We start from the raw sequence: 14352 nt of genomic DNA, 5'->3' as shown, positions 1-14352 counted from the left end.
AACTGGTCTTGGACTGATTATGTTCTGGTTCTAGCAGGACCGGCAGTTCAGGCTGGATTGCTCCTACAGGAGCAGGTTCAAGACATATTTGGATACAGCTTGGACCAAACTAAGCTGGCATGATGAGCAAAAAGCGATGGGTTTGAATGCACCCCAAGCGTTAGACAAATTGAAAGGATTAATTCCATCACCTTTTGTGTGTTTCATGCATACTCATCTTGTCATGCATGGTAAACTCCTCACTGTTCACTTATGCTCATCTCCTCATAATGCCATTCCATGTGTGCTAAACTCCTCACTGTTCACTTATGCTCATCTCCTTATACTTCAGTTCAATGCATGCTAAACTCCTCACTGTTCACTTATGCTCATCTCCTCATACTATCTTTCCATGCATGCTAAACTCCTCACTGTTCACTTATGCTCATATCCTCATAGTACCGTTCCAAGCATGCTAAACTCCTCACTGTTCCCTTATGCTCATCTCCTCATACTACTGTTCCATGCATGCTAAACTCCTCACTGTTCAATTATGCTCATCACCATGTACTACCGTTCCATGCATGCTAAACTCCTCACTGTTCACTTATGCTCATCTTCTTATGCTACCATTCCATGCATGCTAAATCCTCACTGTTCACTTATGCTCTTCTTCTTATACTACCGTTTCATGCATGCTAAACTCCTCACTGTTCACTGATGGTCATCACCTCATAGTACAGTTCCATTCATGCTAAACTCCTCACTGTTCAATTATGCTCATCTCCTTTTACTATTGTTTCATGCATACTAAACTTCTCACTGTTCCCTTATGCTCATCTCCTCATACTACTGTTCCATGCATGCTAAACTCCTCACTGTTCAATTATGCTCATCACCATGTACTACCGTTCCATGCATGCTAAACTCCTCACTGTTCACTTATGCTCATCTTCTTATGCTACCATTCCATGCATGCTAAATCCTCACTGTTCACTTATGCTCTTCTTCTTATACTACCGTTTCATGCATGCTAAACTCCTCACTGTTCACTGATGGTCATCACCTCATAGTACAGTTCCATTCATGCTAAACTCCTCACTGTTCAATTATGCTCATCTCCTTTTACTATTGTTTCATGCATACTAAACTTCTCACTGTTCACTTATGCTCACCTCCTCATAGTACCTTTCCATGCATGCTAAACTTCTCACTGTTCACTTATGCTCATCTCCTAATAGTACCTTTCCATGCATAATAAACTCCACACTGTTCACGTATGCTCATATCCTCATAGTACCGTTCCATGCATGCTAAACTCCTTACTGTTCTCTTACGCTCATCTGCTCATTGTACCTTTCCATGCATACTAAACATCTCAATGTTCACTTATGCTCATCTCCTCGTAGTAGCTTTCCATTCATGCTAAACTCCTCACTGTTCACTTATGCTCATCTCCTTATGCTACTGTTCCATGCATGCTAAACTCCTCACTGTTCACTTATGCTCATATCCTCATAGTACCGTTTCATGCATGCTAAACTCCTCATTGTTCACTTATACTCATCTCCTCATAATACCTTTCCGTGCATACTAAACTTCTTACTGTTCAGTTATGCTCATCTCCTCATAGTACCTTTCCATGCATGCTAAACTCCTCACTGTTCACTTATGCTCATCTCCTCATATTACCTTTCTGTGCATACTAAACCTCTTACTGTTCACTTACGTTCATCTCCTCATAGTACCTTTTCATGCATGCTAAACTTCTCACTGTTCAATTATGCTCATCTCCTTATACTACCGTTCCATGCATGCTATACTCCTCACTGTTCACTTATGCTCATATCCTCATAGTACCGTTCCATGCATGCTAAACTACCCACTGTTCACTTATGCTCATCTCCTTATACTACCGTTCCATGCATGCTATACTCCTCACTGTTCACTTACACTCATCTCCGTGTTCTACTGTTCCATGCATGCTAAACTCCTCACTGTTCAATTATGCTCATCTCCTTATACTAACATTCCACTCATGCTAAACTCCTCACTGTTCCCTTATGCTCATATACTTATAGTACTGTTCCATACATCTTTAACTCCTCACTGTTTACTCATGCTCACCTCCTTATACTATCGTTTCATGCATGCTAAACTCCTCACTGTACTGATGGTCATCACCTCCTAGTACAATTCCACTAATGCTAAACTCCTCACTGTTCACTCATGCTCATCTCCTTCAACTATTTTTTAATGCATGCTAAACTCCTCACTGTTCACTTGTGCTCATCTCATCATTGTGCCTTTCCATGCATACTAAACTTCTCAATGTTCATGTATGCTCATCTCCTCATAGTACCTTTCTATGCATGCTAAACTCCTCACTGTTCACTTATGCTCATCTCCTTATACTACTGTTCCATGCATGCTGAACTCCTCACTGTTCACTTATACTCATCTCCTTATACTACTGTTCCATGCATGTTAAATTCTTCACTGTTCACTTATGCTCATCTCCTCATTGTACCTTTCCATGAACGCTAAACTTCTCACTGTTCACTTATGCTCATATCACCATTCCATGCATGCTAAACTCCTCCCTGTTCACTTACGCTCATCTCCGTATTCTGCCGTTCCATGCGTGCTAAACTCCTCCCTGTTCACTTACGCTCATCTCCTTATTCTACCATTCCATGCATGCTAAACTCCTCACTGTTCAATTATGCTCATCTCCTTATAGTACCATTCCATGCATGCTAAACTCCTCACTGTTCACTTATACTCATCTCCTCATATTACCTTTCCATGCATGCTAAACCATTCACTGTTACCTTATGCTCATCTCCTTATTGTACCTTTCCATGCATACTAAACTTCTCACCGTTCACTTATGTTCATCTCCTCATAGTACCTTTCCATGAACGCTAAACTCCTCACTGTTCACGTATGCTCAACCCCTTATTCTACTGTTCTATGCATGCTAAACTCCTCACTGTCACTTATGCTCATATCCTTATTCTACCGTTCCATGCATGCCAAACTCCTCACTGTTCAATTATGCTCATCTCCTTATACTAAACTACTCACTGTTTACTCACACTCATCTCCTTATACTACTGTTCCATGCATGCTAAACCCCTCGCTGTTCACTTTTGCTCATCTCCTCATAGTATCTTTCCAAGCATGCTAAACTACACACTGTTCATTTATGCTCATATACTCATAGTACTGTTTCATTCATCTTTAACTCCTCAGTGTTCACTTATGCTCATCTCCTTATACTATTGTTTCATGCATGCTAAATTACTCACTGTTCACTGATGGTCATCACCTCATAGTACCGTTCAATTCATGCTAAACTCCTCACTGTTCACTTATGCTCATCTCCTTATACTATTGTTTCATGCATGCTGAACTCCTCACTGTTCACTTATGCTCATCTCCTTATACTACTGTTCCGGGCATGCTAAACTCCTCACTGTTCACTTATGCACATATCCTCATAGCACCGTTCCATGCATGCTAAACTACTCACTGTTCACTTATGCTCATATTCTCATAGCACAGTTCCATGCATGCTAAACTACTCACTGTTCACTTACGCTCATCTCCTTATACTACCGTTCCATGCATGCTAAACTCCTCACTGTTCACTTATGCTCATAACCTCATAGCACCGTTCCATGTATGCTAAACTCCTCACTGTTCACTTATGCTCGTATCCTCATAGCACCGTTCCATGCATGCTAAACTACTCACTGCTCACTTATGCTCTTCTCCTCATAGCATCGTTCAATGCATGCTAAACTCCTCACTGTTCACTTATGCTCATAGCACGTTCCATGCATGCTTAAATACTCTCAAAGACTGCCCATGAACCCTCAAACTCCGCACACTCTCTGTCTATGCATGCTTAGCTCCTTCTCCAACTAGCTTGCAGCCTATGTTGCTCACACTGTCTGTCCATAAATCTGAAACACCTCCCTGTCCATGTGTCCTAAGCGCCTCATACTATCCATCCATACATCCAAAGCGCCTCATATTTCCTGTCCAGGCGTCCTAAGTTCCGCCCACTGGCGGGCCATGCATTATAAGCTCCTGCAGCGGCCCGCAAATATACACTGAGATCCTCATAGACTCTCCTTGCACCCTATGCATCCCAAACGGTCTGTCCAGACGCAAGGTCCTCACAGTGCCGGTCCGGACTCAGGCCACTCACCATTTGTCCTAACACGGTCTATCCATGCATCTAGCTGCTCACATTGTCTTTCAAAGCTTCCAGGCACATTACATAGCCTGTAGCTTCTTGGAGTGTTTTTATGGATCCAAGCACCTCACACTGTCTTTGCATTCATACCAGGCTTATGTCACAGTTTTTTTCCATAAATCCGAGCTCTTCGCGTCGTTAGGCATTTGCACCAAGCGTCTTACTCTGTTTTTCCTTTTGAAACAAATGTGCACCAATGATTTCTTCTAACATGATTTATGATCAATATTGAACGTTTTACTGTCTTTTCCTGAGAAAAGGGTCTTTGGAATAATAATTATTATTAGTTAGTACAATCAACAATGCGCTTTATATTGTTTGTTGTTTTTACAAGGGCCCAAAAAAACGGTTTTTATAACCTTAATTGTGCACTTCTAATTTTAGACACCATAGGCCTGTTTTTTCAATAACTTTTTACAAAACGTACATACAATTCAATTGTTAGGTTTATTGAACGTTCTGTCAGAATAATAACCATGACGTCTCCAATGTGAGGTGAATCGTGATAAAATGCTGCCAGGCCTGCTGCCTTCATGAATGCACTTTAAAATTGGTTTTGTACGTAAAGTTTTTATTTATAGGCCGTTTTGAGATGTAAGTATTCTACTGATTGTTTCCCCCCCGTTTTTATTGATCTTTTATGGCATGTACGTCGAATAAATATTTTCTTGAACTTGAACACTATTTGTTCATGTATCCAAGATCATCACACCGTCTGTGGTTGTACACCGAGCTTCTTACGGTGTTTTTCCATGCACTCAAGCTCCACGCGCCGCCTCTCCATCCCAAGCTTTAGCACTGTTGATGACGTATCCAAGTTACGTATGTTGTTAGTCTCTTTTCTTCATACACTCATGTACCTCCATTCAACTAAACAGTCTTGTTCCTATTTACATGAGTCTTTAGGTGAGCAGTTTATTGGATGGACGAACTTGCGACGGAAATGACGCGCAGTGTGCAATTCAAAGGTTCGCATCTGTAGCTTTAACTCCCCGGGGGGGCTTATTTACAAGCCCCTTGCGCCGCAGGTATGTAACTTTGCCCCATAATTAAAGTGACATATCGGAGGCGCAAGGGGCCCCGGGTGAGGTAGAAAGGAGCTCGCGTGTGGTGTGGTAATTGGCCGTACCTGCTGCATATATTTGTATGAAAGCACAAGCCTTTACGAGCATGCGATGGCTACATGAAAATGACGCCTTTTTGGTGACATGCATTGTCAAGGGCTCTGGGGGCACGTGACCACTGTCCGCGGGGCCTCCGGTGGCTGGATGTGTGCCTTCTGCAGATGACACACTGAAGAGTTGTTATTGCAGGAAGCGGCCGGAGGAAAAAAGCGTGCAGCCCGGATGCTGAACACAATGCTCACAGCCTCCGGGGCCTGTCATCTGTCCGAGTGCGCCAAAGATCCGGGGCCTTATTTATGAGGCCTTGTGACAGTTTTGCGCTGCCATTGCGTCACTTTGTGTGACGCATTAGCGGCGTAAAACATGCCTCCTGTTGCGGCCTATTTGCAAAGTGACGCACTGAAGCACATGTGTCACTTTCTAAACCCCCGCGCTACATTGTACCTGCGTCCAGTATAATGTATGCAGGGGAGGCGTTCCCACGCAAGGAAACCTCGTAGGAGTGACGCAATGAAATCTATAAGATTTCACTGCGTCAAATCTAGGACGCAAATGCGTCAAAACCTTACGCCTGCCTCATGGCAGGCGTTAAGTGTGACGCAGTGCTATATCCATAGCCTTCCCCCTGCACTGCTGGAGTTGCGTCACGCTTCCGACACAACTCCAGCAATGCGTCAATTTTACGCAGGCAGATACGTCAGTAAAACTGGGGTATCTGTCATTCCTTGCGACATGATGTGTCATACAGTAAATATGACGCACCCATCATGTCGCAAGGAGGGCGCAATGAAAAGTGATGCATCGCTGTTTTCACGCAGTGATGCGTAACTTTTCAAAAATGAGGCCTCTGCCAGTCTGGTGACATTCGTGCGGTACTCTGGTGCACGCTTAGGAGCATGAGTGTAGTGGCCTGGTGGCGTGGATTTCTTCTTCTTCACAGCCCCACAATAAGGCAGTGGGAGAGACAGCCCCACTTCCTTTAGAGGACTCCGGAACTTGTAATCCACCAGACTTGGTTGGGTGTGTCAGCACATAAAAATACACATTTCAACATTCTTCCAGTGGCATTTCAAAGGTGCTTGGGCTCTAATGAAAGCAAGGCAAATGGGTCCCACCTTCTGGCAGGCTAGTGAAAGACCTTTAGGACTAGAGCGCAGTTGGCGTCGCCGCCCCTGCACCTGCTGCACCACTGACAAGACTCCTGGTTCCTACTGCCACGTTTACCTCTCGTTGCCCAGAATTCTTGAACCCGTAGGGTAAGGTCATTCCCATGAGTGACTTCCCCGCAGCCACAGAGAGAAGCTTTCCTCTAATTAGGCCGTGCTTTAAAAGTGAGAGTGGGGATACAGCGGCAATCCCAGCGGATTCACTACCCAGACACAATAGTACAGATGGCACAAATGGACGAACAGGACATTTAATCTGCTGATTTGTCCATCTGATCCTTTTCTTCACAACACACTCACACTCATTCACTTAACACTGACCTAGCCTGGTTCTAATATCTCCCAGTTTGGCCAATATAGAAACTATGAAACATTAAACGGATTTGACCAAGATCACACAATTTGGTCAATTAGGGGTCATGGTTAGCATTTATATCTCCTAGTGCGAACGCCGAAATATATATCGACCCCACAGGATCTTTTCCCTGATTGACCGCTAAATCACATACTTTGCTTAGCCTCCAGGTCTTAGCCTCAATTCTGTCCTTAAAGCCAACACCAAGATGACCTCCCTACCTACTATAGCACCTGCAGGGAGTGCACGTCGGGTGCACAAAAGCTTTATCCTGACCCACCAACACCCTACACCTCTATAAATGTATCCTCTATCTTCACTCACTCTCATACAAAACCCTTTCTACTACTATAATCTCCAAAATAACCCTTCTAGACTCCTCCCTCCTCTACACCTCCTGGCTCACCCAAACATCAGTTTACTATGATCTCCCAAACAACCCTAATACATTCTCCCTCATGTTATTTCTCCTTTGACTCATCCCAAACCTATTTTTTCTACTCTGATTCCCTTTCTCTCTTATCCCTTTCTACAGGCTCATCCCAGACCTCAACTTACTACTATATTCACGAATTAACACTTTTGGTTTTCTTCCCTCTTTTATCCCTCCATTACTCTATTCAATCCAACAGACTTGCATGTCCTCTGCTCAAATCATCTCGTACCTTCCAATACTAATACTGTACTCATATTTCCCTATACTAATCCACCACTAATACATTTCAGTTCCGGAGAAGCGTGCAGCTCACCAAAAAACGCTTCGATGCCTCATCAGGGGTAGTAAGAGCTATATAAATACAATTACAATTACATCCCCAGCGACAAAGATGACCACCACCAAAATCAAGAGCCCTCGCAAACAGAGGAAAAGGAAAGGTGTCCAACTCATTTCCTGCTGCCGGTCCATTGACTCTTTTAATTCTTTACATTTTAGGACTTGTTAGAATAGCATCCCTTCCCCACAAGGTTATTTTTAGTCATTCTCCTGTTTATTTTTTTTTAGTTCTTTATAGAATTTGAAGAATGAAAGCAACCAAGATTCTGTAAGCCAAACCATCCTGCTCTCATGCCCGTTGTTGACCAACCATGGTTATCTGTGGCCTCTCCGGAGTCAACTCTAGAAGAACTGCTAAATCACAAGGAACTAAGTGCCCTGTGTGCAACAACACACTGAGATAACAGGAATACAGATACGTTCACTCTCCAGCCAAACCTACGAATGAGTGGCTTTAATCAAACTAAAGCCCAGTACGCTACTTCCACACTTCCAAATATGACTCCGCCAGGGCACAAGTCGGGGGTACACGCAGGCACACGGCATCCACCCACTCTTTTCATAGGGTGGACACGACCCCCTTCCAAGAAGTTGGGCCTCGAGAAATATGAGGAACTTGTCCCAGTGTAATTTTCAGACACCGGGACATGTTCAGCAGCACCTGCACGTTGTCTGCTTTCGATTCCAAGTAGCAAGGTGCAGAGAGTAAGGGAGCTTTTTTAGGTCTCGCCTGACCCAGCGCATGCGCTGGTCTGGCGAAACTTATTGAGAGGGCTCCAAAAAGTGCTACCAGGCCAGCCTGGAGCTACAGTGCATGTGCACGGGCGTGAGCGCCGCTTTTACCGCGATTACTTTCACTTTCGCGGCCGCACGGCCGCTTTGGTGTTGGATCGCAATCACTTTTACTTTCGCGGCCGCTTGGCATAGCCAATAGGTCTCGCTTTTGGGACCTTATAAGTATTTAGTTATGCAACTGTTGCATGGCTAAACACTTATAAGGTCCCAAAGGCGAGACCTATTGGCTATGCCAATGCTTGTTTGTTTTTTTAGCTTGTGCCCTGGACTCAGCCAACCCAAGCTATCACAGCAAGTTGCTGCGGGAGGCACGCTGTGCAAATGGTGGGATAGCCAGATACCTTGCTCATAGGCAGCGAAGACTGAAACTCTTCCTAACAGAGAATGCAGTGTATGATGCATTTATACATATGTATACGTGTGTGTGTGTGTGTGTGTGTGTGTGTGTGTGCGTGTATTTGTGTGTGTATATATATATATACTTACACACAATATATATACACACACACACATAACCTAAAAAGATATGTATTTCCACTAACACCTCCCACCACAACTTAACAGAAAAGTATTGGTAAAAATTAAGTGAAAACTCGAAGTGTTGACAACTGGAGTAAAATGGCTTCAGGGACGGTGTGAGGAACTGAAGATTCTAAAAGCAAAATGTGACCCAGCAATCAGAGCATTTTGGGTAGTGACGAGGGGGCTGCAGCATCCCTCCGCCCCAACTCCCGCTCATCTGTTTCCAGAGCCTCTGTCTGCGAGTCAGAGAAGTCAGATGAAACGTATGCCACATCCGCTCTGTATAAAATAAACAGACTGACTGTCGGCTCGAGCGCTGTACGATCACGCACGGCTCGGGACAACATCACATGCACACACGCTCAAACGTTTTTCCAGCGTCGAATATTTTTTGTCAAAAACACGCACACGTTATGCATTGTAAAACAAGAGCGTACCTTAATGCAATCATGTTGTAAAGTGCTCCGAAGACCCTCTGCGCCTGGTCCGCGCTAAACAGAACCGCCACACAAAATAAGTAAATGAAACGTAAGAGTGAGGAAAAGTGAGCACGCAGAGCCTGAGAGCCGGAGTGCAGGAGGGGGCGCATCCCGCCTCCTTCTGGCCATCCTCTCTCGGCGCAGCCTTCTCGGTGCTGCTGTCAGGGGCTGGGGCTCCCCTCTCATTCTTCCGCGGCTCTGATTTGTGTGCGGCGCATTCCTTGGCAGCGGCCCCGGCCCGCCCGCTGCCTCCCCATTGGCGGAGAGAGAAGAAAGGGCCCCTTGCCTCTGTGCCGTGTCAGGAGACCGGGCTGACTGAAAGGGCTTTGTGAGTGTGCGAGAGCGGCGAGCACCCCGCGTCCCTGCCCCTCCCGGGATCACCCCATCGGCCAAAGCAGAACGGCCCACGGATCGCGTTGCATCGCAACTGCGGGGGCTTTGTGTTCCGGGGCCGACTGTGGTGTCAGTGTCGGAACTAGGCACTGATAGCGGGCTTTTAACTCTTCGAGAGCACTGCGGCCCCTTGTTCAAGCGGAACTTCACTTACATTTCCAAGATCTTTGTTTTTTGACCTATTTTTTTGTTACTTGCAACATTCACTGTCAATGCTTAGCGAGCAATCCTACTTTGAAAGTTCAGCGGGTTGATGCACAGGTTCCTGAGATATGTAACCTAGACTTCGAGTGTGGCGACATAGTAGCGTTTCGTTCCTACCAGGCCATTAAAAAAGAGCACCGCTGCGTTGTGTTGTATCAAAACCTGTATGTATAATTCTATGACAGGGCAACAAGACTTACCTGTCATTCATCCTCCCGAGGCCGATAATCAAATGAGTACCAGCCCTTCGAGAGCCATGACGCGGCGTCCAGCTACATCCGCCAGCACCGCATAATTAACAAGTTGTTTAAGGCTTTACTTATAAGTTAATGAGGTATGGTCTATCTCAGCCTTTCGCCCTTCCACTGTTGTTCCCGAGCACCACTGGAATCACACCTCAGAACTCAGTGCACTGAGCTCCCAGACTACCATTCCCTTCCTTCCAGGGGTGTCCCGGCAGCACATTCACCCCTACAGCTCCTTCAGAGCTGCAACGACCAACTACCTCCCAAATCATAGCTCGTCGTTGGATTTATTTGAAATAAACCTTCTCGTTTATATAAAAGTAGTCACAGTTTTTCTCAAGAGTGATTTCCGCTTGTGGGTGAACTGGACAGACCAGAATTAAACCATCCGCGGACTACCTGGAAACCGTGCAGGCCCTCGGCTTCTCTCAGTACAGTTGGGCTGAGACATGAAGCCAGTCAGATTTTGGGCTTGCTGTGACCCCACATATGTGTCTGTCAGGTGTCGCCATGGTAAAACCATCCGTTTATCTCCCTTTACCTGTAAAACCTCCTGTACAGAGCCCCACCTCACACAAAGCCCAGAGTTCAAAACTGTTCACACCCATGTAAATTCGAAACTATTAGCAGAGCCATTGGAATTATGCAACAGGGGAGGGACAAATTATGCGGCAGGGCTGACCAAATTATGCGGCAGAAAAGGCAAATTGTGTGGCATAATGCAGCACTTTTTTGATATTATTATTTCATTATTTTGAGATCTTTACACTTGCTAACACCCTCTGGAGATAAATTGACCTAATTATTTCCAATTTGACCCCTAAATACAGCAATAGGCAACAGAAAGGTTATCAATCGACCTTTCCAATGAGACTTCCGCTGCCCGCCAACAAGCATTGTTACGTTTTTAATAACTTTTTTACCGTTTGAACTAGAAACACATTTTTGTTAGATTATGCAGCAGTTGATGAATTATGTGGCAAATGAGGCAAATCCATAATTATGCAAAAAAAAGCTGGGGTCGGACAATCGCAGCATTCCAGTGGCCCTGATATAATAAGCAAGGAGTAGTTCGAATAAATCCACCCTTCAAATAAGACAATCTGTCAAACCTTCTCTGACCCCGAAGCTTTGCTGGAGACGTTCTACCATAATAACATTTCACCCTCTTTGGAGATAAATGCCCCTCTCAGGACCAGATCAGTATCTAATTAAAAAACAAATGGTTCAACAATGTTCCAAGTGACTTGGTGAACTAAAGCATACCGTCAATCCCAAAGCCATTTAGAGCACCAACAAGATCTACCTTGTCAATCAAATCAGCCAGGCCGCGAACCAAACAAGGGAGACTTTTAACATCGGCCAGGAAGTCACAACAATTTTGCAACCCATCAGCACCCTTATGACCTTCTACAGTTCTGAGCCCAATAGTTTCAAAATCTGCAATTCCAATTCCAGCAATCCTGACCCCATCACCGTGACCTCTTGTGACCCCGCCTCTGACAACCTTCCACCACCATCTTCTACCCAGAGACAAAAAATGAATGATAGAGGTTGGCCCAATGGCTAAAAACAGCCAACCTACTAGCGCAACTCTATGCTGTATAAAGGATTTCGGTCTGTCTCTTAAGGCAACACTCCCAACTATGACCGATGGCTTCAGTATATAAGAGTAGGCCTCTCCAGGTTAGGCAGAGCAGAATTATTTGCTAATCCTGAGCGCATATGTAAGCGGGACCTTGTCTGGGCCAAAGAGTGTTTTTTTAAGAAGGAGCCACTGTGAAAAGAGGAAGTGGAACTATGCAAGCGCAGTGTGCGTAAGTACATCGGGTTAAAACCTGTGCCAACAGCCAAGCCATATCTTCTAGGGCTTAAAAGCGCCCACGATCGCTTTTTATTGGCGCGGTTTCGGCTTGACCTTTTCCATTTTTTCTTGGCACACCTTCGTGGCTCCCACAGAGGTCAGTGCCTCATGCCCTGTGGCTGTGACTGTAAGTCTCCTCTGGACACGATGCACTTTTTAATGTTTTGTAGTTTTTATGTTGTTCCTAGGAAGTTATTTATTATCCCCATTCTTAAAAAGGCGGGATTAAGGAGGGCAGGACCAGCTTTTATCTTTTTACAACTCCTCTCTAACGACACTGTTCTGTATACGCTCAATTTTTTACGGGTCGCTGTTAGACTCAGGTCAAGTTGTGATTAATTTTTGTACTGTGATTTACGTATTTCTCTTTAGATTAAGTTGGTCATTTTATATTTGTCTATTTGAGACCTGGAAGATGTTTTATTGATGTTTGAATAACTTTTATGGTTTTCTTTTATAAAACCGAATAAAGTTTATTGATGATGTCCATGTCACTATTACACCACCATTGAAGATATCGTCTCGTGACCCAAAAGGCTACACCAGCTATGAGCTAATTTCCAACTTAGCCCACCTCAATTAGATGACAAAAATTGAGCCCACAAGGCATTTATAGTACAGTGAACATGGATGCCAGTAATCCCTCAATGCCAGTCTCTCATTCCCTTATTACAGTACATTAGAGACATCTCTAGTCACCAGTAATAAAGAAATAGCAAAGCTGCTCATCTGTAATAAGTTATTGCAGTTTTTTGTTGTTGTTGCAGATTTATATAGCGCAAACTTGACCCAAAGGTATTGGAGCGCTTTACATGAACACCAGTTTCGTTACACAAGGACACATTCATTTTTTGGTAGGCATGGGGAGATGAAGTGATTTGCCCAGAATCACAGGATGTTGAGCTGACGAAGAGGCTCGAACCTGGTTCTCCAGCTCCAAAGTCGGCAGCTCTGGCCGTAAGGCCACAACCTCTCCCCTGTCGACTTCTGACGTCACAGGGCCTGCTGCCAGGGACACCTGTCAGGGTAGACGGTGTATCACAGACCACAACTACAGGTGCAGTTTAAACTAGAAAAACAGGAACTGTTTTATTAATCCATTTTAGTTGCTTTTCTAATATAAAAAGTGTCATCAGTAAAGAGATATTTATGGCAACATGTCAATTTTTCCCATGCAATAGGTCGTTACAGGAAAATTAAAAACTCAACATGTTTATTCTCAGTTTGCATGCAGCTTTTTAAATCTGATTTACATTACACGTATTTTAACCTCTGTTTGATAAACTTGGTAACTTATTTTTGGTGTGTTTAATTTCTCAGTACAGATTCTGCTTTTACTCTTCATGTCTGTATTAAGCATGAAAGACGAAGGAACCAGAAACCAAGGGTTTAAGCTGTTTGTACGATGGGTGATGGAGTACCCATGTATTATAAGGATTAAAATACCCTCTGGCATAAATTAAAGGGCGATTGCAAGCCATCTCTGAGTTTCATGACCTTATAAAGACAATTGGCCTTGAGCCTCGTCCTCCATATGGCCACGGAACTCCATGGTGATTTCCAGAAAAATTATGATGAACAGTAAGGGGTAATCTATACTGTATATACAAATCACAAATCTGGGGTAAGGCCAGCAGAGACACTGACATTTCTCTGTCTAATATCAGAGAACAGCCCATTCTGTGCTTGAATGAAGACAAGAATTCAGTTGTCATACTTTCATTATCTTAGCAGCCCGTGACACATAGACAGGACATATTGCTGAGCAGACTTGAGAAATTGACTGGGTCCAACCCAATTCAAAGGATTCATACCCTTGGAAGGTCATGCCACTCATGCCAACTCTTCAACCTCTACCAGTCAGACCACCCAGGATATTGCGGCATGGATTAGCAAATTTAGCAGCACAAATATGGAAATTTAGCGGCACAAATATGAAAATTTAGCAGCATTTTTGCGGCACTTTTATTTTACTCATAATCATTCATTTTCAGCTTTAAAACAATGGAAACTATTTTAGCAGAGTATTCCACTTTGAAATGGTCCCTGATGTGATGTCATTTCCTGTGATGTCCCTTCCACTACCCCTAGCATTTTAGTGAATTGACGCCCATGCTCTAGTTGGCCATGTTACCCGCTCACCTTCCATGTCCAATGTGCCCGTATTTAAAAAGATCTTGA

The 14352-nt window shown here is 44.2% G+C and overlaps 1 protein-coding gene across 1 annotated transcript in view; it reads right to left on the bottom strand.

The window, feature by feature from the left end:
• The window catches only part of PAQR6 (progestin and adipoQ receptor family member 6), a 148305-nt gene extending 138595 nt beyond the window's left edge, over window positions 1-9710 (bottom strand). Inside the window, exon 1 of the mRNA XM_085640068.1 lies at window positions 9424-9710. Coding sequence (XP_085496194.1) covers window positions 9424-9575 — 152 coding nt within the window. The 5' untranslated portion in view covers window positions 9576-9710. The remainder of the gene's footprint in view (window positions 1-9423) is intronic.
• Window positions 9711-14352: the final 4642 nt, after the last annotated feature.

Source organism: Triturus cristatus, chromosome 12 (genome assembly GCF_964204655.1).
Source record: "Triturus cristatus chromosome 12, aTriCri1.1, whole genome shotgun sequence".
NCBI lineage: Eukaryota > Metazoa > Chordata > Amphibia > Caudata > Salamandridae > Triturus > Triturus cristatus.
This window is presented reverse-complemented; position numbering and strand designations above follow the sequence as displayed.